The 27,475-nt window shown below is 37.8% G+C and overlaps 1 protein-coding gene across 2 annotated transcripts in view; it reads left to right on the top strand.

Annotated features, from left to right (window-relative positions):
• UGGT1 (UDP-glucose glycoprotein glucosyltransferase 1) overlaps nucleotides 1–27,475 on the top strand; it is a 111,267-nt gene that overhangs the window by 76,062 nt on the left and 7,730 nt on the right. For both annotated transcript variants that reach the window (XM_042954058.1, XM_042954057.1), the window contains 12 exons: nucleotides 1,253–1,355; nucleotides 2,732–2,811; nucleotides 4,157–4,346; nucleotides 8,088–8,246; nucleotides 8,651–8,736; nucleotides 10,498–10,582; nucleotides 11,662–11,750; nucleotides 12,279–12,383; nucleotides 13,619–13,703; nucleotides 14,910–15,092; nucleotides 16,154–16,314; nucleotides 17,544–17,658. In XM_042954058.1, the coding sequence (XP_042809992.1) occupies nucleotides 1,253–1,355; nucleotides 2,732–2,811; nucleotides 4,157–4,346; nucleotides 8,088–8,246; nucleotides 8,651–8,736; nucleotides 10,498–10,582; nucleotides 11,662–11,750; nucleotides 12,279–12,383; nucleotides 13,619–13,703; nucleotides 14,910–15,092; nucleotides 16,154–16,314; nucleotides 17,544–17,658 (1,441 nt within the window). The remainder of the gene's footprint in view (nucleotides 1–1,252; nucleotides 1,356–2,731; nucleotides 2,812–4,156; nucleotides 4,347–8,087; nucleotides 8,247–8,650; nucleotides 8,737–10,497; nucleotides 10,583–11,661; nucleotides 11,751–12,278; nucleotides 12,384–13,618; nucleotides 13,704–14,909; nucleotides 15,093–16,153; nucleotides 16,315–17,543; nucleotides 17,659–27,475) is intronic.

Below are 27,475 nucleotides of genomic sequence, written 5' to 3'. Positions count from 1 at the left end.
TTATCCAGAAAAATAATTTTTTATTTTCTTTAACGTTTATTCATTTTTGAGAGACAGAAGACACGAGTGGGGGAGGGGCAGAGAGAGAGAGGGAGACACAGAATCCAAAGCAGGCTCTAGGCTCTGAGCTGTCAGCAAAGAGCCCGACGTGGGGCTCGAACTCATGAACCGTGAGATCATGACTTGAGCCGAAGTTGGACGCTTAACCAACTGAGCCACCCAGGTGCCCTGAATTTTGCTAATTTTTAAATGAGAAAACTGGCAATATTCTTTTTTTTTTTTTTTTTTTAATGTTTGTTTATTTTTGAGAGAGATATAGAGTCGAGTGAGGCAGGGGCAGAGAGAGGGAGACACAGAATCTGAAGCAGGCTCCAGGCTCTGAGCTGTCAGTACAGAGCCTGATACGGGGCTTGAACCCACGAACCGTGAGATCATGACATGAGCTAAAGTCAGATGCTCAACCGACTGAGCCACCCAGACACCCCATCCAGAAAAATATTTGTGTCCTGTGACTCAGTAATCTCATGTCTAGGACTTTGTTCACCCTAACAAAATTTCCAGTGTGAAAAAAAGTGTATGTACGAAGTTACAGGCTGCAAGTCATCTAAATGTCCAGCAATAAGAAATAGCTTGGGTAAACATGGCAGATTCACAGGGTAAATAGAAGATTTTTTCCTATTCAGGATATTTGATGTGTAACAGTATGGAAAAATCATAAGGTGGTGGGGGAAGGAAGGAAATTGTTATAAAATTGCTACTATCTTTATACAGGCATTTGAGAAGGTCTACAGAGAAAAATGCCACAGAATGGTTGGGTTGGGGTGGCAAGATTTTATGCTTCTTTCTTTTTTCTCTCACAAGTTTTCTGTAATGTTCTTTGTATTTAAAAAATCCGTTATTTCTTCTCTCCTCATACCCTTCTTGTCAAGAAAAAAATATTGGCATGTTTGTAATTGTCAAAAACAAACATCAGCTTTTAGCAGTTTTCGGTTAAATACAATTTCAAGCTGGTTTTCTTCTATTAACACATATCTTTTGGTTCATTTTGAGTGAATTTGAATCTTCAGATTTTGCAAACTTTGAGGTAGATGTAATAACAGAGTTAACCACCATGTAGCCTTATTGTTTTAGATCTAAAGTGTTTTTGGAAATGCTGAGAGGGCTGATAGCTTATGTTGGCCTTAAAAAGACAAAGTTAACTTTGTTTCCTGTTTTCCATGAGATTCACATTTTGTCTTTTTGATCTCTGTAGTGCAATTAAAATGAGGCCGAAAGAAGGGGAGACGTACTTTGACGTCGTGGCTGTCATTGACCCTGTCACCAGAGAAGCACAGAGACTTGCCCCGTTGCTCTTGGTAGGCATGGCTTCCGAGGCTGTTCTCATCTCTATCTGAAGTGGTCACAGGTCCTGTGACTCTCTGAGAGTCTTATTGTTCCCGTAGTTATCTTCACAGGGCATTGGAAAATGCCACAGGGCATCATGGCAGAGCAAGTGTCTTCATACAAATTGGTAGTGGCTCTGGAAACATCCTTCTAACCTTAGGATGTTGGTACAAGTTTGGTTGGTTTCCTCATGTACTTAAAAAAAAAAATCCTATTTAGAGCAAGATGTCTTTTTTTTTTTCTTTAATGTTTATTTATTTTTGAGACAGAGAGAGAGCACAAGTAGGGAATGTGCAGAGACAGAGAGGGAGACAGAGAATCCATAGCAGGCTCCAGGCTCTGAGCTGTCAGCACAGAGCCCGACATGGGGCTTGAACTCACGAACTGTGAGATTATGACCTGAGCCAAAGTTGGATGCTTAACCAGCTGAGCCACACAGGCGCCCCAGAGCAAGATGTCTTTTAATTAACTTTATTTATGCCATGTTTTGATTTGTAAGGAATAAGAGGTAAAAAGATAAATGAATGTTGCTTTATCATTTTCCTTTTTTAAAACTAGCAATTTAAAAATTGTAGCATGTCTTGTACATTTGTATATGATACTACAGTTTTAAGAAAATTTAGGAGCTCTGCCAAAAATACAGTTGCTTCAACATTTTTTTTTTTTTTTGAGTTGTATTTCTTTTTTAAGGTAAAGTTTTATTGATGTGTAATCAGCTAACCTTTTTGTGGGTGTGTGTATATATATGCATTTTTCTCACTGTAGTATGTAAACTGCACTGATGAACCTTTAAAGTTTTCCTTGTGTAGGGGTGCCTGGGTGGCTCAGTTGGTTAAGCACCTGACTTCAGTTCAGGTCATGATCTCACAGTTCATGGGTTTGACCCCTGCGTCGGGCTCTGTACTGACAGCTCAGAGCCTGGAGCCTGCTTCAGATTCTGTGTCTCCCTCTCTCTGCGTCCCTTCCCTGTTCATGCTCTGTCTCTCTCTCTCTCAAAAATAAATAAACATTAGAAAAATTTTAAAATTTTCCTTCTGTAGACAGCTCTCCATTATCCATCAGTTGCCTCAACACATGGGGAACAGTAATTTGCAGTAGCCCACTTGCTATGTTTTTGCCAAATGAAACGTATGTGTGATTTAGATTGTGCCCCAGAGTTGTGATTTCCAGAAATTTCTCCATTGCAGACTATTATTCTCTTTCTGTCTTTCTTGAGATATTAAGAGGTGTTCTCTCAACTCAGTGTCAGAGTGATAAATTTCTGAAGAGAAAATGTAAATATTTTGTCTCAAATATCATTTAGTTTCCCTATAGGAAAATGTGTTTTGTCTCTTGTTTGCACTTTTAGGTTTTAACCCAGCTGATCAACATGAATTTAAGAGTGTTTATGAACTGCCAGTCAAAACTTTCTGACATGCCTTTAAAAAGGTAAAACAAAGCTCTTTAAGAAATCAGTTGAAAATGTGGTACTAAATCTGAAAGCTGGTATTGCGTGTTAAGGATCAAATGGGCTTATAGCTGGACTTCATGTTTGAAAAGATCATTTACTGAATGTTTAGTTTTGCTAAATTTCTGCTTTAATCAGAAGTTCTGAGAACTTAGCATGGGCATGGAAGCATTTAGGTGGCGTTAACCCAAGCTACCGTGTGTGCCTGCCTGCCTTTCCTTCTTTCCTTCCTGCCTTTCCTTCTTTCCTTCCTGCCTTTGCTTCCTTCCTTCTTCTTTCCTTCCTTCCTCCTTCCTTCCTGCCTTTCCTTCTTTTCTTCCTTCCTGCCTGCCTGCCTGCCTTGCCTTGCCTTACCTACCTGCCTGCCTTCCTCTTTCCTTCCTTCCTTCCTCCTTCCTTCTTTCCTTCCTTCCTTCCTTCCTTCCTTCCTTCCTTCTTGCCTTCCTCCTTCCTTCCTTCCTTCCTTTCTTCCTTCCTTCCTTCCTTCCTTCCTTCTTCCCTGCCTCCATCCCTCTCTCAGAATTATGTCATTGTTTAATTTTAAACATTTGGATCAATGTAGCTATTAAATTTACATAGTTAAAAAAATGTGCTGTGGTGCAAGAAGAAACTTGCCTGTCTTTTTTTATCTTAAAAGTGGAGCAGAATTATTTCAAGTTGTGGTATATTTGTCAGAGGAAACTTGGTGAGGTCCATTTGCATGTGTCTTGAGGAGGGCAGGCTTAGCTGTGTGTTGTCTAAACCTTGGAATGGTCATTTATGAAAAAAATTATATAAAAAGCAGTTAATAGTAATAGGGTAGCACCTTCTGGGTCTGTGGGAAATTCCTTATATGTAAATGTGCTGTGTTTTATAAATTACATTCTAAGTGAATTCAGATATTGTTTCAAAGTCACTCAATGGCTCTCAGCTTCCACTGTTGTCCTTGAACAGGAGAAATGTTTAAACTATTATGCATAGTGTTTCCAGGGCCCATCTGAGAACCCAGTCACCATTTAGGACTTTGTGTTTAAGAGAAAAAATAAGTGTTTTTCTCATTGAAGGGAAACATGTGCTTAGGAAATCTTGTGCCTCTAACAGCAGCCACCCTTAGCAGTCCCAGAAAGAATGACCTTTCCTCTCATTTCTGTCCCTCATGCCCTTATCTTGCATCTGCAACAACCACAGGAGGCATAATTAGGTCAAGAGATGGTTTTGGAAACACTTTTCCCAGTGTGGGGGGCTACCTTTCCAAATATAGTTTGTTTTGATTTGTGTGGATGCCTGGGAACCTAAGGACTGTGGGTATATTAAAAAGGCTCAATTTTTTTTTCTTTCCAATTTCAGCTTTTACCGTTACGTCTTAGAACCAGAAATTTCTTTCACTCCAGACAATAGCTTTGCTAAGGGTCCAATAGCAAAATTTTTGGATATGCCACAGTCTCCTCTGTTCACCCTGAATTTGAATACACCTGAGAGTTGGATGGTGGAGTCTGTCAGAACACCATATGATCTTGATAATATTTATTTAGAAGAGGTAAGAATATCATTGCTTCTATGTATATAATCATGTGTACAACTTTTTTTTAAGAAGTGGTGGTAGTTTCTGACTGAACAGACTGGATCTCAGTCAGGCAGGACTCTGAGATGTCCGTGTTCATGTGTGATTGTATTTTTAACAGCTTCATTGAGATTTTTTCACATATCATAAAATTTACCCTTTTAAAGTATATATAGTTCAGTAGGTTTAGAATATTCACAAATTTTGCAGTCATCACCGCTAGATAGAAACTCCATACCCATTAGCAGTCATTTCCCATGCCCCCTGACCCCTGGCCACCACTAATCTACATTCTATCTCTATGGATTTGCCTGTTCTGACTTTTCATCTAAAGAGAATCGTACATTTTTGTGACTGGCTTCTTTCACTTTAAATTATTATTTTCAGGATTCATCAATGTTGTGGCATGTATTAGTATTTAATTCTTTTTTATTGCCAGGTAATACTGTATGGACATACCATGTTCTATTTATCCATTCATTGATAGACATTTGGGTTGTTTCCACTTTTTGGCTATTATAAATAGTGCCGCTGAGAACATTCATGTCCCAAGTTTTTGTAGATGTGCTTTTATTTCTCTTAGAATTGGTGGATCATATGGTAATTCTACGTGTAATTGTTTGAGGGATTGCCAGACTGTTTTCCAAGGGTGACTGCACCATTTTCCATTCCTGCCCATGATGTTGAACATTTTTTCATGTGTATATTGGCTATTTGTATATCATCTTTGGGGAGAAATGTCTGTTTAAATCCTTTGCCTATTTAAAAAAATTTGCTTACCATTTTGTGGAGGGAGTCATAAGAGTTCTTTGTATATTCTGGAAACAAGTCCCTTATCAAATATATGGTTGGTAAATAATCTCTTTCATTTTCTTAGCTATCTCACTTTCTGGAAAATGTCCTCTGAAGCACAAATATTTCTAATCTCAATGAAATCTAAATGACCTTTTCTTTTGTTGCTTTTGCTTTTGGTCGTATACCTAAGAAACCAACGTTTAACCCCAGGTCACAAAGATTTATTCCTGTGTTTTCTTATAAGACTTTCAAAGTTTTAAACTCTTACATTGAGGTCTTTTATTCATTTTGAGTTAATTTTTGTATGTGATGTGAAGTACGGTTATAGCTTTATTCTTTGCGTGTGAATATCCATTTGTCACAGCACCGGTTTGTTGAAAAGACTGTTCTGTCTCCAATGAATAGTCTTGGTACCTTAGCCAGATATCTGTTAGCCCTAAATATGAATTCAATTCTGGACTCTCAGATCTATTTCCTTGATTTGTGTGTCTGTCCTTAGGCCACACTTGTCTTATTGTAGCTTTGTTGTGAGTTTTGAAATTGGTAAGTGAGTTTTCCAATTTTATTCCTCATTTTCAAAATAGTTTTGACTGTTTTCGGTTCTTTGCATTTTGGAATCAGCTTGTTAATATCTGTAGAAAAGGCTGTTGGGATTTTGATAGAGAGTGCATTAAATTCCTAGATCAATTTGAAGAATATTACCATCTTAACATTAAGTGTTCTGATCTATGAACATGGGATGTCTTTCCATTTATTTAGGTCTTTAATTTCTTTTAACAGTGTTTTTTAGTTCTTAGTATACAATCCTATAAAAGATCATGTCATCTGCAAATAGAGGTAGTTTTATTTTTTTCTTTCCAAACAAGATGTCTTTTAAATTTTCTTGCCTAATTGGGAAATATTTAAGTTACCAGTTCAGTCTCTTTTTGTGGATTTGTTTAGATTTTCTATCTTAAGTCAGTTTTGTGTCTCAGGAATTTATCCCTTTTATCTAGGTTACAGCTTGTTGGCTTACAGTTGGTTATAGCATTTTCTTACAGTGAGTTGGCTCTTCCTCTCTTTTTTTGTGGTCAGTCTCACTAAAAGTTTGTCAGTTTGTTGATATTTTTGAAGAACCAGCTTTTGGCTTTGGTGATTTTTCTGTTTTTCTGTTCTTTTTTTCACTCATTTTCATATAACTTAAGGTAAGTGGTCCTTTTCCCCCAGTCCATTTTCAAAGACCGAGAGCTCACAAGAGTTGTTTGCTGATGTCTCTTCATAGCCCTCACTCTCTGTACCTAGTTCAGAGTGTATTAACAAAGGAATCAAAACATATGGTCTTTACTTACAAGGAGCTTACAGCAATTCAGGGCCTCCTTCCTTTCTAAGACATCTGTCTCTGTGTCTACCCTAAATATATTCTACAATTGAAGCCTGTTTGTGCATTCTGTCTTCTTCAGAATTGGGAGAACAGGAACTTGAAGGTAGTTATTAGAGAAATTCTCAGCCCTCTTATCATTAGAGTGAAGAAGAATCCCTCAGGTGCTAAGTTAGGGGTGAGTGTTGTGTACACACTTGCCTTATTCCCTGCCTCAAACTTGTCTACCATATTTATAACAAACAGGAAGTGGAGTTGTTGCCCTTGAAGAATGAACTTTTGCTGAGGAGATTATAAAATGGCCACAAAAAGCACTAAAGAGCAGTGCAAGTAGGCACAGAACAGATGCAGAGTAGCTCTCTTCCATGTCCTTAGAATTTTTGCTGTTCTTTCCTAGACTTTCTCTGGTTTCTCTGTATCCACTAAACACACAGAGCCTAGGACTTGGTGCTTTCATGGAGGTGTACTCCTTAGCTTTCCTTATTAAACTTTTAGAATTTAGTGTAGCAGTAACATTAAGCTCCAAATAGTGTGTTATTAGCATTAGATAGGATGACAGAGCCAAGTCTGAACCAGCTTGGGATAAAAAAAATCCTTTCATCAGCCAAAGCCAGGCTGTCCCAAGACCTTGCAATTATATTATATATTCTGCAAGGTATCAGTATTAATTTAGGCAGTTGGTGTGGAACATGAATTTTATGCCATTATGGAGCCCTCAAATACATTTGGATATTTGGATTTAGAACAGCAGTATTTTGGGGCACCAGAGTGGCTCAGTTGGTTAAGCGTCCGACTTCGGCTCAGGTCATGATCTTGCAGTTTGTGAGTTCGAGCCTGGCATTGGGCTCTGTGCTGACAGCTCAGAGCCTGGAGCCTGCTTTGGATTCTGTGTTTTCCTCTCTCGCTGCCCCTCCCCTGCTTGTGCTTGCTCTCTCTCTCCCTCTCAAAAAAATATTTTTTAAAAAATTAAAAAAAAAATAGCAGTCTTTTCAGCTATATCCTAAAGGCCAAGATAAATTTACATTTTTTCTCTGCGGTTTCTCACTGTTTCTCATTATTTTTTCATTTTCTCATGGAAGTTAGTCCTGGTAGTATTCTTTTCTGTTTTCTTTATTATTTAGCTTTTACATCTGTTCATTCTTTTGGCAGGTTTTTTTTTTTTTTTTTAATATGCTTTTTCCAATACTACCTTCCGGGATGGCAGTCTTATCCTCTCATCTGTACAAAAACCTCCTTATTGTGTTTTTTTTCCTCTTTCCAGCCCATCTGAGTTTTGAACATTGTAAACAGTTGTTGACCACCAGCACAGTCAAGATACAGAGCATTTCCATCGCCCCAGAAAGTTCTCTTGTGCCCCTTTGCAGGCAGTCCCCTCCCTTTCCTGCCACTATAGTTTTGCCTGTCCATGAATTTCTTAGAAATATGACCATAGAGTATGCAGCCCTTTATGTCTGGCTTTGTTCACTTTGCACAGTGCATTTGAAATCCATGTTGTTGCATGTGTCAATAGTTTGTTTCTTTTTATTGCCAAGTAGTTTTCAAGTGATTTAATTCTGCTATTGCAGGTGGATAGTATAGTGGCCGCTGAGTATGAACTGGAGTACCTCTTACTAGAAGGTCACTGCTATGACATTACCACAGGCCAGCCCCCACGAGGACTGCAGTTTACATTAGGAACTTCGGCCAACCCAGTCATTGTGGATACCATTGTTATGGCCAATCTGGTAAATAATCATCAGTACATCACATGGTGGTATTGAGTCATGCTAATTTGGGCAGTATGATTTATGATGGAGCAGTTTGCATTCTGAACATAAGTGGGATTAAAGTTCATAATTGACAGTTTGGTCAATATAAAAATCATAAGTTTACTTAAATTTATACATTGGAATTATATGTCAGCCTAAAAAAAATGCTAGCATATTCTGAATGTTCTGCTCTAATCAAATTGGCCCCTGCAAATGCATAGCTTATGAGCTGACAGCATTTTTCTTGGCTTTGGAGCTTTGTAGCTTCTTCATACATGACACATAAAATATAAGTGACTGATACTTCAGAAAAGGAAGTAACTGTTCCTCAGAAATAGCATTTTGATGAGAACTAAAATTTGTCTTTCTTCTTACCCTAGGGCTACTTTCAGTTAAAGGCCAACCCAGGAGCTTGGATTCTCAGATTAAGGAAGGGTCGTTCTGAAGATATTTATAGAATATACAGGTAAGATTAAGTGATGGAGGTGCTTTTTTTTTTTTTTTTTTTCCAGAACATTTTGCAGAGAATCAGCTTGAATTGAGTTCTACACTGGCAGTTAGCCAGGGAATAAGAATTTAATTTATGTGTGATGAAACAATGTTTCTCTGGGAAATTGAGTATAAAAGAATTGGCAGGGTATGATTACTTAATAAGTGGTATAAACAGTAATAAGTATAGTTAAGTTTCACTCTTTAGTCTTTCCCTTGTGCTAGTGGTATCTCCAAATCAGATCATTCTGTCACTGCGATGAAAACCATATGTAGATGAGAAATTGAGTCCTTTTGAAAAAAGAGAAAAGAAATGACGAACAGTTAAACTTTTTTACCTAGACAGTGTATTTCTCCACGCTGGGTGAGTCGCAGATGCACAGCATGTGGAAGGTGTGACTGTGAAATCTGGGTGCCAGCGCTGGCTTTCCTGGTCTGTGGTAGTAAGGAAGTACTTCCAGAGCATTTCCTCAGTAGCCAGGGTTCTGCCTTTAGGTTTGCTATAAATGGCTATTAGTTTAAAAAAAATTACATAGCCTTTTAAAAAAGTGTAATCTGAATTTTGCTAAACACAATTTAAATTAGTTTTAAGCTCTGTGAAGAGACTTTGTGTCAATTTTTTAGGGAGGGATTTCCATTAGACTGTACTTAAAACACCCTCTTGTTGTGTCATCTTAGTTCTAGAAGATCTTACCCGACATTTGTGAAAGCTGTGTGGATTCTTGAAGCTATTATAATAACGTATTCTTTGTAAATACCATTCCTCTAAGTAATGTTTTCTCCACATATGGTTTTGCAGAATTTAATCCTGTCATAAGTTTACTTGTTCTTTTGAACCTTGTCCCTTCTGCCTTCTGTGTGCCCTTTCCCTAGCCATTCTTTCCCCTTCTCTTGGAGTGTGGAGACCTCCTTTCTTCCTCCTGTCTAGACCTCCCTTCCTCTTGGATATTCCTAGTCTCTGGAGCGTTTCATGCTCCCCCATGAGAATCTTACCTTTCCTGAGAACTCTGCTCTCTGTGGGATGACAGTGAATGCAGTGAATTTATATTTTATCGTGGCTTTCTGCACTTAACATCTTGAAAATTGGTACCTGGAAATTCTAGGCATTACAATTGACTGGGGATATTTTATTTTTAATTTAAAGTTTTTCTTCTTCTGCCCCAGATCTGCCTGAAAATAGCTTTTTATAGTTCTTCCTCCAGAGTATGGGCCCCAGATGGAGTTACAGGGCCTAGACTTGGCTGATTGTGTACCTCCAGGCAGAAGGATAGAGTAGACAACTTTACAGAACTCTGAAGTAGAGCCATGCTTTGTCACCTGTCCATGAAAGAGTAGAAGTGATGTGTTTCCAGTGATGGTTCAGTGGCTCATGTCCCTGGGCACTCCTTTATTGCTGGTGGTGAACATGGCTCAGACTTAGTAAATACAGGTGTTAAGTGCACCAGCACTGGGAGCCTCTCACTCTCTGAAAGGTAATTTAAAGGGGAGACCCAAGAAGAAAGTCTGGGCTGTGACTGATTGGAATGCTCAATGTTTGAAGGATAGAGATTCTGACAAGTGCTTCTGTGTATTTGAAGGGACTTGCTACGGTTTGCGGGAAAATAATTTGTTCTGGAAAACTCCTTTATGATAAAGATGATGGACAAATATGGCATTTTGATATCAGACTCCTTACTGCATTTCAAGAATTGTGATTTATAACATCTGCCTTACTCTTTCCCTTTGTTTTCTCTTGAAGCCATGATGGCACAGATTCTCCTCCCGATGCTGATGAAGTTGTTGTCGTCCTCAACAACTTCAAGAGCAAAATTATTAAAGTGAAGGTGAGCTTGGAAATACTAAGCAGCGACTTTTATAGTGGGTAAAAGTAGCAGTATTCTGGCATTCAGTAGCTCTTATCTAGAAGTAGATGGATTTAACTGATAATAATGCTATCACTGTGATCATTGTTTTACAGCTTCTATGCATATCAGATCATCACATTGTATGCCTGAAGTTTACACAATATTGTGTGTCAGTTGTCTCTCAGTAAAGTTGGTGGGGAAGAAAAGAAACTGGTCTAAGGCTTTAATTCACCTTTGGGATTTTACTGTAGGGTTTATAAGAATGCTTCTTTACGTGTGAAATGTCTTTCGTAAATATACATTTGTGGTTTTCTTCAACTGAGAGATTGCACCTTTTGAGTAATCTCAGTGAGCAATACAAGTCTCAGATTTTCTGGTGTTTACATAGCCACAATTCACATTATTGCTGACTGTTCTCAGAAAACTGGGAAGAATGACAGTGAAAATTTCAACAACGGTAATTGGTAGCCCTATTTCATTTCTTTTCACGTCTCAGAATTTTAAAGTTCTTAGTGCCTTAAATTCAAGTAAAAGGTATTACAGAATAAGCAATCATTCCACACAGTAAAATCTAAAGCAGACCACACACAGAAGAGTAGAAAACTTCTCCCTGTGCTGGTGAGAAGATTCAACCCATCTTTATTCTGGTGAATCCTGAAAACAGGCTGTGGCATGAAGTGACTCTGTCCTGACGGGTAGCTCTCCTGTGGGCTGCACTCTCCCTGGAACAGCTGTCAGCTGGGTGGATGATGCTGCTAGTTTTGCTCAGACTCTGTTTCCTATACAGTTGAATTTGAGGTTCTTTGACCATTTTTCAGACTACAATTATTACTGAATTACAAGAGGTTTCTGTCTCATCACCTGAGGTGTTAATGTGGTATGTGAAAGATCATTCTGTTGAACTGGTCTAGACTGTAGGTGGGCCGTTGCCTGCCTGCGGCACAGCTTTCTTTCGCCAGAATATGGGCACCAGATTGAGTTATGGGGCCTAGACTTGGCTGTAGGAAGTAGGGGCTTCGTCCCCTACTGTTCATGGTACCCCTCACGTATGGTTACAGGTTCAGAAGAAGGCAGACATGGTGAACGAAGACCTGCTGAGTGACGGAACTAATGAAAATGAATCTGGATTTTGGGACTCCTTCAAATGGTAAATTGGCACCATTAAAAAAAAAAAGTAATATTTTTAAGGAAAAGTATAAGCCCCATCCCTCCCTTCTTTTGAGTGTAAGAATCCCATGTGGACCTTTCAGAGTCTGTACTCTGCAGCAAATCTTGCACTTCCACTTAGAGTAGATGGGTGTTTCCCACAATGAATGAAGGAGGTTAATGTCCCCCCATGGGGTAGTTACTTCTTGACTCTTACTGCATGGTGCCTGTCCTTCAGAGAGCTTAGTTTACTTTCCATTGAGTGGATTGCATTCTGTGGAGTAGCCTATGTTCAGTTTGTTTCTGAAGCTATGTGGGGCCTTGCAGGCAGCATCCTTTTCGTTATCCTGTGGTGGCTTGGCTCCCTTGTGCCCTCCCAGGGCGCCATTGATGCTTCGCCACCTCCCCTTGCATCACCCTCTAGGGAAGGAATAGGATGGGAAACACGGTCTCTGTAGCTCTCCCCTTAAAGGGCTGTGTGTCTATACTAGCAGTTCAAGTGTTCTTGTTTTTACCTTTATTGTTATAGGGGCTTTACAGGAGGACAGAAGACTGAGGAAGTGAAACAGGATAAAGATGACATAATTAATATTTTCTCCGTGGCATCCGGCCATCTCTATGAAAGATTTCTTCGGTTAGTCATGTTGGTTATTTCAGTACATTATGAATGAGTTTGTCACAGTGTTCTTATTTAGAGAGTAAGAGAGTAAATGTTTCATGGCATTCTATCCATTATGCTTCTGTATATGTGAAGCACTCTGAGGACTGTGAATACAGAATTGTATTTGTTTTGATCTGCCAATCTCATAAAGTCCAGCTGTATCATAAATGTATATGTGTGGATATTACAAGGCTATAAACCTTTAATACCACTGCGCACACATTATAAATAATGGTGTTTAATTGGCCACCAAGCATTGCTTAACCCAGAATCTAGGAAGTTAGCACAGAGAGTAGAAGTGGAACAGGGCTGTGGACCTGTCGCCTAGAGATTCATAGGGGTGTAGAGCCAGGAGTGATCTTAGTTCTCAAATAACACCTCTGTTTTACAGACAGATTCAGAGGGTGAAGGGACTTGCCTGAGGTCACACAGCCAGAGCCAAGGAGAGGCCACAGCCATGTGCTGGTTGACACAGCGGCTGCTGGGGGAAGGCTTGGCTGGGAATATGCTCCTTTGCTTGAGAGTGACTTTCCTAATGCCAGGTTCATTTTACTTTTAATTTTCCATGACAAATCTAGTATGGCAAATAATTAAACTGTCATTTTACTCAGGTTCAACCTTCTATTTCCAAGAAATAATAACTGACCTAAAATAGTAATGTCAAATGTTAGTAATAACTCAATTTAATTAAATTCCTTGATCCAGTGTGTTTTTGTCTGTTTTCGTAGTAGGGAAATCCTGACGCTGTAGCCACTTGCCATCCCCTGACCTCGTCCTGCTCTCCTCCCTAGCAGTGTCTCCAGGATAGGCTGTGGGGGGCAGTGCAGCCACACACAGCTGCTGCGGCTTTCCAGTTTTCTTTTCATAGTCATGTAGACTGTTAGCTACAACCTCCGTTATTCATTTGTAGCATAATTAATACGGCAGTTCATGAAGCAGAGTATTTAAAGATGTAACATGATTAAAACATCTGCCTTTGTCAGTTAGGTATATTTTTATAGGTGAGAAATACCCTTTCTTTTCCATTCAGTGATAACTTTATAATGAGTGCAGTTTTTCATTTTCCATTACTAAGGGTCTCTTTTTTAAAGCCATCAGCTCTGCTGTGAAAAACATTCAGCGGTCTTATGATCAGCTCTGCTCAATTTTGTTGAGATTAAAAAGCATTGGAAAATTAATATTGATTATTATTTGCTTTTGTTTGATAGTATAATGATGCTGTCAGTACTGAAGAATACCAGGACTCCTGTGAAATTCTGGTTCTTGAAGAATTATCTGTCCCCCACATTTAAGGTTTGTTCTCAGGGGAGAGGAAAGGAGACATTAAGGAGATATGATGGTATAATATACTTCTTACTGCTTCTCTGTTATTTGTGTAACTTAAAAATCTTTTCTTTCTTGGGTTTCCGTAGCTCAGCTGCATACTTCGTGTTGATTAGTCTTCTAGCCTGGACTCTTTAGGGGAACAGTCATCATAAAACCAAACATAAAATTATTGTGACCTGTTTGAAGTTTGGGTAACATAGGAGGAGAATCTGTATCTTTGTATTTTTTTTTTTTTTTTTAATTTTTAAAAAAAATTTTAGGGAGTGAGAGAGTGCAAGCAGGAGAGAGGGGCTGTGGGAGGAAGGGACAGGGACAGAATCTTAAGCAGGCTCTACGGTCAGTGCGGAGCCCAACGTGGGGCTCAGTCCCGCAACCCTGGGATCCGTGAGCTGACGCACAACCAACTGAACCACCCAGGTGCCCCTGAATCTTTTGTTTTGATGAAATAATGTTGTCTTCCTCGGAGCATGTATATTCTAATTTAATTAGAAAGCATAGTGCTGGTTTCCAGTGGGGAGGATTATTCATTGTCTCATGGACAACAGTGATCTCTGGAAGTGTTGTTTCATCTGTGCACCATGAAAAACAGACTTGGGAAGTTTTCTGCTTTATTTATTAGTTAGTATTTGTCATCTAAATTTGTTTGTATCTTGTATCTTGTTTGTATCTTTTGTTGTTGTGGTTCTATAGATGTTACTAAACAACTTTTATTTTATTCAGTAATTCACTTCTGGTCCCCTGAAGGTACTTGTATTTAGGATCTAAAAACTTAAAAACAAATTTGTTCAGAATATTTGGATCTGCCGTGTCATTCCCTGGGTTAGGCCCAGGTCTGAGAAAGCCTTTGAGTCAAGCTCAAAAAATGTTTTACTGTAAATTAATAAGTTCATTTCCATAAAACACACACACACACACACACACAAACCTAAAAGCCTTCATTGAAAGATTTGTCATTTCACGTGATAGTTAGAAGTCCTAAAGAAATGGGGGTTTGACAAGTTTATATGTATTCTTTTAGTCACCGGTGAGTCACGGTCAGATTTCTGTATTCAACTGCCGTTATGGTAAATATGTTTTACTTGTGCTGTCATCATGGTGGCTGACTTCCATTAGAGAGCCGATTTTCTTCATCTGAGTAAATGGTTGTCTGTTGTTCCCTATGTGCCAAAATAGGAGTTCATACCTTATATGGCAAATGAGTACAACTTCCAGTATGAGCTTGTTCAATACAAATGGCCCCGGTGGCTTCATCAGCAGACTGAGAAACAGCGCATCATTTGGGGTTACAAGATCCTCTTCTTGGACGTGCTGTTCCCACTGGTTGTTGACAAATTCCTGTTTGTGGATGCTGATCAGGTAAGCTTTTAGAAGCCAGGTTTAAACAGTTTGTATTAAAGCCGTTAGACTTCCTTCTCCTTTTTAAATGATTTTACTTTTCTGGTTACAGAAAAATACATGCCTCTGTGACATTATTTAAAATATATGAAAAGGTACACCCAGGTGTGATCACTTTTACAGTTTGCATTTGAGGTATCTCCTTTTAATCTTTTTTTCTATGCCTCTATACATCATACATGCAGTCTTGTGTCTTAATTCATTTAACACACAGACTAAAAACTGGAAGATTGAGGTTTAACAGTGCTTGCTATCGTCTCCAATTATTTACCCAAAAGCTAGGAGTTATCGGCATGGGTAAGACAGAGGAAGTTCTACCAGATAGATGCCTAGCTTTGATAGTTTGTAGCTCTTCAGATACTCTTCCTCCTGTCAAGATTTGACTTAAAACGAACACACTGTGATTTTAGAGCATACACACTCAAAAAGTGTTAATATAGTTCTCCTTTACAATCTTCCCCTTTTCCCTAGCCGGCTGAAACCTGAGATGATCATTTGAATGGAAGTGATAGAATGTGTGCAAAGGTCATGCGGCCAGAAACTTCATCCACCTTTTTGGGATTCCCTGCCTCCTTCAGCTCACTGTGTCACAACCAGCTTGACCTGAAGCATGTTTTCTGGGTTCTCATATAAACACACTTACCTTTGTTGAGCACTTGGTCTGTGTCAGTTATCATTCCGCATGTGTTCATATGTTAATTCATGTAATCCTGTGAGGTCTCCATTTTACAGATGGGGAAACTCCATCACAGAAGCTAAGCAGTATAAATTTGTTTTACTGCCACCTTTTCGAATACTTAGAATACTGTGTGCCAACCACTATGCAAAGTGTCTTACATGTTAGCGAAGGCAGCCCACTAATCAGTGAAGGAATCTGGGCTTAGCCTGGGTCTACTGCTGGAGCCTGTGCCGGTAACCTCAGAGCTGCCCTCTGTAATGTCTCAGTGAGACAATCTGTGTTTTAAGGAAACTGCTGTCTGCATGGCTGTTTAACAAATGACTTGTGATTTTTTTTTCTCCAGATTGTCCGAACAGATCTGAAAGAGTTAAGAGATTTCAATTTGGATGGCGCTCCTTATGGCTATACTCCCTTTTGTGATAGCCGAAAAGAAATGGATGGATACAGGTTCTGGAAATCAGGGTACTGGGCCAGTCATTTGGCTGGGCGAAAGTATCATATCAGGTACTGAAAAAGGAGTACTCTCCAAAGCTGTTGGATTTTCTTATCTCAAAAAATTAATTTTACATATTTGAAATTATGAATAGGTAATATGTTATTAATGTGGCTCAAAAATAAAAATTATAAAAAATATACTGTGAAAAGTTCTCCCAATTCTGTCTGTTTTCTACCCAGTTCCTACTCCTATAACAGATAACATCATCTATTAATTTACTGCAGTATGTCCTTCCAGAGTTTCTTGATTCTTTTTTTTTTTTTAATTTTTTTTTTTAATGTTTGTTTATTTTGAGAGAAAGAGTGCATAAGTAGGGGAGATGCAGAGATAGAGGGAGAGAGAGAATCCCAGGCAGGCTCGAACTCATGAACCATGAGGTCATGACCTGAGCTGAAATCAAGAGTCAGATGTTCAACCAACTGAGCCACTCAGATGCCCCTAGAGTTTCTTGATTCTTACATCTTTTTTTTTTTTTTTACACAAAATATACCATCATATTTTCAGTTTTGTGCCTTTTTTTTTTTTTTTTTACTATAGTAGATCTTCTATCAATGTGTTGAGAGACCTTCTTTCTTAACATCTGCATTTTATTGCAGTATATGTAGGTTATTTGTGGTCTTTTGCTGTGACATACAGTGTTGCAGTGAATAAATACATCATTTGGTATATTTCAAATATATCTGTAGGACAAATTCCTAGAAGTAGAACTCCTAGGTCAGACTGTGTACCATTGCATTATCTGTTCTTGGCAGAATGTGGTTTGGAAGATCTGGAAGGTCTGGGATGTGTAGGAAGCAGCATTTACAGAGAATAAAAGTTGGGGTTTGGGGATTTCTTTATCATTAGTTATGTCCTTGGTCCAGAAGATCCATAACAGTGTGGATGTTTTTTTTTCCCAGCAACATCTAAAACATTATCAGGCTATTTTTGGCTGATGGTCAGCTTTTATTATCTAATCTGCTGACGTTTGGTAGAAGTTTTCTATTGTCAGAGACTTAAGGCAGCTAAATAAGGAAGGCAATTAAGAAAGAGTGACAAAGTGAGCTTATGGCAGAGTATGTGTTTTGCAATAATTTCCTGCCATCTTTGAAGAAGCACATGCTGACCCTGAGCTCCAGTGGAGGCCACAGCTTACCTTTTCACAGAGAGGGCAGAATGTTTACCTGGTGACCATTATTCAGTGGGGTTATTCTTTGTCATAATCCATGGTTATAACAAGTAGTTCTTCTCTATCCAGTGCACTATATGTCGTGGATCTAAAGAAGTTTAGGAAAATAGCTGCTGGTGACAGACTCAGGGGACAGTACCAAGGTCTGAGTCAGGATCCTAACAGCCTTTCAAATCTTGATCAAGTAAGTGGCTATTTTTTTGGTTAACACTTGCAGTGATGGGTATGCAATATTATGTCAGAAATTGAATTTATTATTTTCCTCTCAGTTTTCTCCTCTGTTGGAACAATGTTTTGTTTCTTCATGGACAGGAGTGTGTGTGTGTGTGTGTGTGTGTGTGTGTGTGTGTGTGTGTGTGTGTGTGAGACATTTTTGTCCTCAACAGAATGCATAGGAGTGAAAAAATGTCGTAGGCCTAATGATGTTGGTTTGGAAGGGAGATGGAAAGGAGGATGCTGCCTCCTCAAACCATTACCATGTTGTTTAATTTTGCACCTAGGATAACCTGATAAATGTGTTTTCCTGCTTGCTAGGGGAAATTTGTTTCTCTTTAGAGACTAACTAGCAAGGATTCACAGTGTATAGTTTCACAATTTCCCTCTTTTCTGTTGGAAACCATGGTGTTTTTTTAAGAAGTTTATCTGAATCGATTTTTTAATGCTCAACATTTTTCAGAAGTAAGCTTTTAGTTTGTTGTGGATACCTACTTTCACATATTTTGTTTTGCTAAAGTCTGCATTAAACATTTTAAAACTTTCATTATGATATTTAGCACCCATAAAAGAAAACATACAAAACAAAACTATACCAATATATACATATTCACATGCACCAGTGAATTACCACAGATCTAATGCCCATATATGACCATCCAGTTCAACAAGTAGAACATTACTAAAATCCTGCAGCTACCATTCTTAATAAAAGTATCCAGCATCCTGACCTTTGTGGTAATCACCCCATGCTTTTCTCTATAGAATTACTACTTTAACGTGTATCCTTAATACTGTGGTTTAGTGTTGCCTGTTTTGTTTTTTTTTTCTCCCTACCTCAGTTGTATCTTAAAAGATAAACTCTTTTAAGTCTGATTTCTTTTGCTCAACATTATGTTTGTGTGATCCATCCCTGTTGGTGTGTGTAGAGGTACTACGTTTTGTTTATTCTACATTTGGGTTGTTTTCCATTTTTGTCTTCCGTGGATAATGCTGCTGTGATCATTCATGCACCTGTGTTGCTGCACATGTACACATATTTCAGTTGTGTGTTCAGCTACATGTGTATTTGCTGGGTTACCATATTTGTATATTTATCTTTACTAGATGATCCCAGACAGTTTTCCAAAGTAGTTCTAACTTATATACTCATCAGCTGTGTAAGGATTCCTGGTGCTCCATGTTTTGACCAGAACTTATTGTCAGTCTGTTAATTTGGTACATGTGAACTGCCATCCCTTGTGGCTTTCATTTGGAGAGTTTATCACATTTATATCTAATATAAAATTATTAGTGAAGTAGGATTAACATCTGCCATTTTAATTCCCTTGTTTCTCCTATATATTTTTGACTTACTTTCTCAGTGGTTGTCCTGATGATTATCATTAACACTTATTTATGAAAGTTTAATTTGGGTTAATAATAACTTAATAGTATACAAAAACTTTGTTCCTATGGAGCTGTGGTTCCCCTCCTCCCCTGCCTACTTTCATTATCATACAGTTTGCATGTTTATACATTTTATGCCTGTCAACACAGATTTATAATTATTACTGTTTGTAATTATTTTTAAACCAGGGGCAGGGGGAAGGAGCTCTAAACCAGAAATACATTGATACTATCTTTTATATTTACCTACTTACCTTTACTGCTTTTTATTTCTTCATGTGGATTTGAGTTACTGTCTAGTGCCCTTTCATTTCAGCCAGAGGACTCACTTTAGTATTTCTGATAGAATGGCTCTGGAGCTACAAACTTCTTAGGTAATATGTAAATTTCTCCTTCATTTTTTTCATGAATAGTTTTGCTTGGATATAAAATTCTTGCTTGATAGTTTTTTTTTTCTCATATTTTTCTTTGACTATATTGTCTCACAGCCTTTTAGCTTCCATGTTTTGTGATGAGAAATTAGCTGTTAATCTTGAGAATCCCTTATCTGACGAGTCGCCATCTCTAGTCTTTCGGGAGTTTGATTATGATGTTGGGTCTCTTGAGTTTATCCTACTTAGAGTCCATTGAGCTTCTTGAATGTATAGACTAATGTTTTTCACCAAATTTGAGAAGTTCTATATCTTTAAGTATTATTTCTGCCTCTTTCTCTATCCCCTTGGGACCCCCATTGTGTGCGTTAGTATATTTGATGGTTTCCCACAGTTCTCTGAGGCTCTGTTTATTTTTCTTCATTGTTCTTTCTGCTCCTGGATAATCTCAAGACTGGATAATCTCAACTGATTTATCTTCACTTGACCTGATTATTTTTTCTGCTGCTAAAACCTGTGGTTGAACCTATCTAGTGAATTTTCATTTATTTAAGCTATTGTGTTTTCAACAGATTTTTCTGTTTGGTTCTTTTGTATAATTTGGTTAATTTGTATAATTAATAATTTTATTAATCGTCTCTAATTTTTTGGAACATCATTCACATACTTGCCTTTAGTTCCGTTAGACATGATTTCCTTTGTTCCTATTCGAACATATTTAAGATACCTGATATAAATTCCTTGTGTCTAGGCCTCCACAAGTATAGTTTCTATTGATTGCTTTTTTGTCCTATATATGGGTTTTGTATATTTGGTATTTTGCTTATTGTAGTAGTTGTTTGTTTTTGGACTTCTAAACCAGTTCTGTGAAGTCTGCATATTTGGTATGCCTGCTTAGCTTAGTCGTCAGCTAAAATTGGACAGAGATTTCTTAAGTGTTCAAAACCACAAAGATTTCCAGTCTTTGCCAGAGGCCTCTGGGTGCCTGTTGGGATACATCCTCAACAGTCAGCCAGGCAGTTTACAACTGTACCTTAGTCTGCACTTCTCTGTTGCGTAGGGCTTCAAGATCAACAAGAGGTGAGAGTTTATGGCTTTATTAGGGCTTTCTTACTTATGTACGCAACACAGAGCATGCTCAGAGCCTTACACGTACTGTTCTCATGGCCTTTTGTCTTCCCAGGAATCTGTCTTTTCTTTTCACAGCCTTCTGTGGTTATCTCAATCTTCAGTATTTCTTGTTGAGATTTTTGTTTAATGTATTCTTTGCTCCATCTCAGACATCAGACAGCCTCAGAAAGCTCAACACATTTTTCAAGGGCTGCCAAGGAGAAGCTTTTAGCATGGGGTAAGTTCAAGTGAGATTGAATAGAGACAGGCCTATACAGTACGGTCTTCAAATGATGGTTCTGCTTTTGGAATGAAGTTTGAAAGACCTCCAGCCTTATTCTCCTTACTCCAGTATGGCAGTGCAGGCTGTTATTTTTTGAGACTAATGGGGAACAGGAGAATGGGAATAGAAGTCCAAATACCTCAAAGTTCACTGTTCTTAGCAACATTCAACCATTTTTTGTTGACTTTTAGGTGCTCCTTGGGTTGCTGCAAGCCTTTGGTTAATTTTCAGAGTTCTGAAAAAAGTTGATTCAATTTTTATCACTTTTTTGGTTGCTTTTATCAAAAGGCAGACTTTCAGAGCTCCTTACTCTGCCATTTTTGTTGGCGTTGCTCCTCATTGTGGTCTTATTTTGCATTTCCATAATTTAATGAAGTTGAGTACCATTTTGTGTATTTATGGTCATTTAGATATTCTCTTGTGATATGCTTATTTAAATACAGTAAAACCTTGGTTTTCAAGCATAATTCGTTCCAGAAACATGCTTGTAATGCAAAACACTCATATATCAAAGCAAATTTCAAGAACCATTGACTTAGTTGTAATCATGTGACATTCAGCATTGCATATTACTCGTATTGCAAGACATTGCTTGTTTATCAGGTTAAAATTCATTAGAAATGTTTGCTCTTCTTACAGAACACTCGCAGAACAAGTTACTCACAATCCAAGGTTTTACTGTGTTTAGATTATTTGAAATTTTTCTTCTTGATTTATGGGCATTCTTTATGTGTACTAATAGTGTAACCTTTGTTGTATATGTTGCAAAATTTTCTACTTGAACTCTCTTAATGGTATCTTTTGTTTTCAGGCTGGTCAGTATTTTCTTCTATGGTTAATGCTTTTTGACCCCTATTAAGGTCACAAAGACATTTTTAAAATATGAGCTTTATTTTTTTTCGCATTCAAATCTATATTCCAGTAGAAATTTGTTTTATATATGGTGTGAGATAGAGTTCAACTTCCACTTTTTTGTGCATATACAGTTACATCAGTTTGTTGTTGTTCTTGTTTAATGGAATGCACTGCTCTGCAATGCCATCTTTGCCAGATATGAGGTACTCATGTATGCGTGGATCTGTTTCTGGGTCTTCTAGTTTTTGACTCACCTGTTTGTCTATCTTAACATCCTACACAAATCTCAAATACTCTAGTTCTATATATAATAAGTCGTGATATCCAGTAAGTCAAATCCTCCCACCTCATTCTTCAAGAGTGTCTTAGAGTACTTTTTTGTCCTTTATTTTCTCATATACATTTTAGAATGAGCTTGTCAAGTTTAGGAGGAAAAACACATTTACTAGGATTTTATTTTTTATTTATGTCTTAAAAAAATTTTGTGTATTGTGATATTTTGACATTTTTTTAAATGTTTATTTTTGAGAGAGAGAGAGAGAGAGTGTGTGTGAGTGGGGGAGGGGCAGAGAGAGAGGGAGACACAGAATCCGAAGCAGGCTCCAGGCTCTGAGCTGTCAGTGTCAGCACAGAGCCCGACACAGGGCTCGAACTCATGAACTGTGCGAGATCATGACCTGAGCTAAAGTCAGACGCTCGACTGACTGAGCCACCCAAGTGCCCCTAGGATTTTATATTTGGGTTGTGTTTAATTTCTCATTGTTTTCCTCATAGAGATCTTAGATCTTATACATCTCTGTTAAGAGTTATTTTAAAAAATTTTTGTTTCCATTTGTTGCTGGTATCTAGAATTGCAGTTGATTTTTGTTCATTGTTGTATTCGGCTACCCTACTAATCTGTATATAGGGGCACCTGAGATATAATTTTGTATTTTCTGTATATGTAAGCATATAATTTACAAGTAATGGCAATTTTACTTTTTCTTTTCTAATTGCACAATTTTTTTTTTTTTTTTTTTTTTTTTTGCTTTTGCTGTTTACTGGGACTTCCTAATGTTGAACAGAAATGTTGATAGTGGACATTCTTGACTCAAAAGCAAAGTTTTCAGCATTTCACCACTAAGTATGATGTTTATTGTAGATATTTTTTAGATATTGTAGATATTTCCTCTTATTCAGATTAAGGAAGTTCCTTTTATTCCTAGTTTCCTACTTTATTTTTTATTTTATTTTTCATTTGGGGCCTGGCCTGGCCCTCCCTGCGTGTCCTACTTTGCCCTGCCAACCACTTGGTGGCTCCACAGCCCTGAGACCCCGCCTCTCCTTATGTGCCCCATGCTTCAGGCCCCAGGCCACACCACCAGAAGTCTAGTTTGCTACTTAAAAAAAATCACTTGTGTTAAATTTTTTTATGTTTTTAATATCTGCTGAGATGATAGTATTTTCTCTTTTATTCTGTAAGTGTAGTTTAATTATATACCTAAATAAAATTTCTGAATTATATAATCCAGCTTGGTCATGATTTATTATTCTTTTTTATATATTTCTGGATTTTTTGTGCTTACTATTTATTTAAGAATTTTGTATTTATGTTTTTGTGTGACATAATAGCTTGTAATATCTCTGTCAGATTTTGATGTTGAGGCTATATTGGCTTACTAAAATGAGTTGGGTTTTGTTTTTTTCTTTTTTCATTTACCAGTAATGGTTTGTGTAAGATTGACCTTATTTCTTTCTTTAATGTTTGGTAGAATTCACTAGTGAAGCCTAATAGAAATTTCTTTGTGTTTAAATTATGACTTCAGTTTCTTTAAGAGTTTTGGGACTATAGGGGTGCCTGGGTAGCTCAGTTGGTTGAGTGTCTGACTTTGGCTCAGGTCATGATCTCATGGCTCGTGAATTCGAGCCCCATGTCAGGCTCTGTGCTGACAGCTCAGAGCCTGGAGCCTGCTTCAGATTCTGTGTCTCCCTCTCTCTCTGCCCCAACCCACTCTCATTCTGTCTCTGTCTCTCTCAAAAATAAATAAACATTAAAAAAAAAAAAAAAAAAAAAAAGAGTTATGGGACTGTTGACATTTTCTATTACTACTTTAATCAATGTTTTTGTTAAGGTGTCGCTAAATTTACTAACATAACATCATGAAGTTGTTTATACTACCCTCTCATTTTTAAAAAAAATTTTTTAATGTTTATTTTTGAGAGAGAGATAGACACAGAGCATGAGTGGGAGTGGGGGGGGGGGGGCGGTGGCAGAGAGAGAGGGAGACACAGAATCTGAAGCAGGCTCCAGGCTCTGAGCTGTTGGCACAGAGCCTGACGTGGGACTTGAACTCACCGACTGCGAGATCATGACCTGAGCCACCCAGGTGCCCCGTACTACCCTCTCATTTTTTAAAATTGAGATGTAGGGGCTCCTGAGTGGCTCAGTCAGTTGGGCATCCAACTTAGGGTCAGGGCATGATTTCACAGTTTGTGAGCTCAAGCCCCACATTGGACTCCCCATATTGGACTGACAGCTCAGAGCCTGGAGCTTGCTTTGGATTCTGTGTCTGCCTCTCCCCCACTCATGCTCTGTTCTCTCTCAAAAATAAATTAACATTAAAAAATACTTAAAAAGTAAAATTGAGATATAATTTATATAGCGCAACATGTTCAGATTGTAAGTGCACTGTTTTGGAAAATGCTTTCATCACTTCAGTTAAAGTCTGCTGGATCTATATTGATGTCTTCTCTCTCTCTCTCTTTCTCTATCTTTTATAATTTTCTGACATTGTTTACTGTGCTTTCTCTTTTTTGCCTTTATCACCTCACTGGGAATTAAAGAAACATCTTTTAGGGGCACCTGGGTGGCTTAGTCAGTTGAGTGTCCAGCTCTTGATTTCAGCTCAGATCATGATCTCACAGTTCTTGAGATCAAGCCCCACATTGGGCTCCATGCTGACTGTACAGAGCCTGCTTAGGATTCTCTCTCTGTCTCTTTCTCTGTGTGTCTCTCTCTGTCCCTCTTCTGCTTGCATGCGTGTACTCACTCTTGCTCAAAATGAATATACATTAAAAAAAAAAAAAAAGAAACATCTTTTAATGTTTTTCATCCTGTTTCTTTTCTGTTTCATTAATTTGTTCTTTATTGTGCTTACCTTTTACTTTATTTAATTTGTTGATTTTTTTTTCCTAGTTTCCTGAGATGTTTAGTTCATAATTTTTAGTCTTTCTAATGTATGCATTTGAAATGATCAGATTCTATCTCAGCAAGACTTTGGCTGCATTGCACATGTTTTATATGTAGCATTTTCCTTGTCATTTGGTACAATGTATTTCTAGTTTCCAGTGTGATGTCTTTGACTCTTAAGTAATGTAGAAGTGACTCCAAATACACAGGGATTTTCTAGTTACATTTTTGCTATTAATTTGTAGCTCAGTGGCTTTATGGTTTGAGGATTTCTTCTGTATGATTCCAGACATTTGAAATTTGTGGAGATTTACTATTAGACCCAAATGTCATCAGTTTTGGTAAACATTTCATTTGGTTTTTTGTATTCTGTAGATATTAGGTATAGTCCATTTGGTCATATTATGTGTTTTTGTCTGTTTTTCTATTAGTTACTGAGGGAATTGTATTAAAATATTTTTCTGTATTGTGATATCTTCATCTCTGGTTTTGTCAAATTTTGCTTTATGTGTTTTGAGACTATACCATTAGGTACCTAAAATTTAGAAGCATATATATCCTACAACTGAATTTTTAATGATTTTTGTTGGGGGAACCTTCACCCAATATTAGTACATCTATGCCAGCTTTCCTTTTGGTTATTGTTAAATGGTATATTGTTTTTATCCTTCTGTTTTCAATTTTTTCTATCCTTATATTTTAGTTCTATTAAAAAAAAATTTTTTAACATTTATTCATTTTTGAGAGACAGAGACAGTGGGGGAGGGGCAGAGAGAGAGGGAGACACAGAATCCAAAGCAGGCTCCAGGCTCTGAGCTGTCAGCACAGAGCCCAATGCAGGGCTCGAACCCACGAACCGTGAGATCATGATCTGAGCTGAAGTTGCACGCTTAACCAACTAAGCCACCCACGCACCCCAGTTCCATTTCTTATAAATAGGCTTATATCTGTTGGTTTTTACATTTTGTATAAGTCATTTAATTTGAACATTTAGTCCATTTATAGTTAACGTAATCACCAGTAAGACTGGCTTTTCTAGTGTTTCTGCTTATTTTATGTGTTCTGTTTCTTTTTTCTCCTTAGTTTCCTTCAGATGGAGAGTTTTTTATAATTCCATCTTCCCTCTACTAGCTTGAACTATACACTTTTTTTTAAAGATTTTTAAATTTTTAAGTAATCTCAACACCCAGTGTGGGGCTCAAACTCACAACCCAAAGAACAGGAGTCACATGCTCCACTGACTGAGCCAACCAGGAGCCCCTTGAACTATATACTTTTTTGCAGTTCTTTTAATGATTATCCTAGAGGTTACAGTATTATGCACTCCTGACTTTGCAAAGGCTAATGCTAGTTGGTATATTTGCACCTACCACACAGTGCAAAAACATTAGAACAGTGCTTTTCAAACTTCAGCATACATAAAAGATTCACCTGGAGAACTTATTGAAGCGTTAATTCCTGGGTCCCACTCGCATGGGCCAGTTCAGTAGGTGTATGTATGGTTGGGCCTAAGAGCCCACATTCCTAGCAGACTCCTTGCTGCATCTGCATAACCTCAGGTTGAGTAATACTGGCCTTAGAGTTCACTAACTCCATTTATCCTTATCCCAGCCTGAATGGCTGTTGCTGTGGATTTTAGATATCTCTGTATTTTAAACCCCAGAAATTCTTCTCCTACAATGGGATTGTTATCTATTTAGATATGCTCATGTGGTTACCCTGCAATCTTCTCTGCATTTCTGAGCTTCCATATAGGATTATTTTCCTTCTGCCTAAAGAATATCCTTTAATTTTCCTTAGTGTAAGTTCACTAGTAACAATTTTTTTCAATTTTTGTCATCTACAAGTGTCTTTATCTGTAATATTAGGTATAATTCAGGTAACACAAAATTTATCACTTTAACCATTTTTGAGTGGACAGTTCAGTGGTGTTAAGTGAATTCACAGTGTTGTGCAGCTGTCCATCTCCAGAAGTTTTTCATCATCCCAGACCAAAACTCTGTACCCATTAAATGGCAACTCCACCTTCCTTCCTCCCTCCAGTCCCTTGACAACCTCTATTCTATTTTCTGTCTGTATGAACTTGCCTATTCTAGGTACTTTTAGAATCATATAATATTTTTCCTTTTTGTGCCTGGCTTATTTTACTTCGTATAATGTTTTCAAGTTTCATCCATGTCATAGCAGCTTTCAGAATTTCCTTCCTGTTAAGCTGAAAGAATTTTCCTGTGTGTGTGTGTGTGTGTGTGTGTGTACACACACACACCGTATTTTGTATATCCATTCATCTGTTGATGGACATTTGGCTTATTTCCATCTTTTGACTATTGTGAATAATGCCTCTGTGAACATTGGTGTAAAAGTATCTGTTTGAGTCCCTGCTTTCTTTTGTGCATATATCCAGAAGTGGAATTTCTGGATCATATTGGTTGTGTCTTAAGATAGTGCAACATTTTATTGTGTCAAACTCAAAAGTTTTCCTGAGAAAAAAGCTTCAAAGCATACAGTTGGCTTGAAAACATGTAAGCTTCATCCACTTGGGATCAAGCCTCAGTTGACAAGGTTGATTTGGAGCATCCTTTATGCAAAGTTGTGAAGTATCAAAACCACA

Source organism: Panthera leo, chromosome C1 (genome assembly GCF_018350215.1).
Source record: "Panthera leo isolate Ple1 chromosome C1, P.leo_Ple1_pat1.1, whole genome shotgun sequence".
In the NCBI taxonomy this organism is placed as follows: Eukaryota; Metazoa; Chordata; class Mammalia; order Carnivora; family Felidae; genus Panthera; species Panthera leo.
This window is presented reverse-complemented; position numbering and strand designations above follow the sequence as displayed.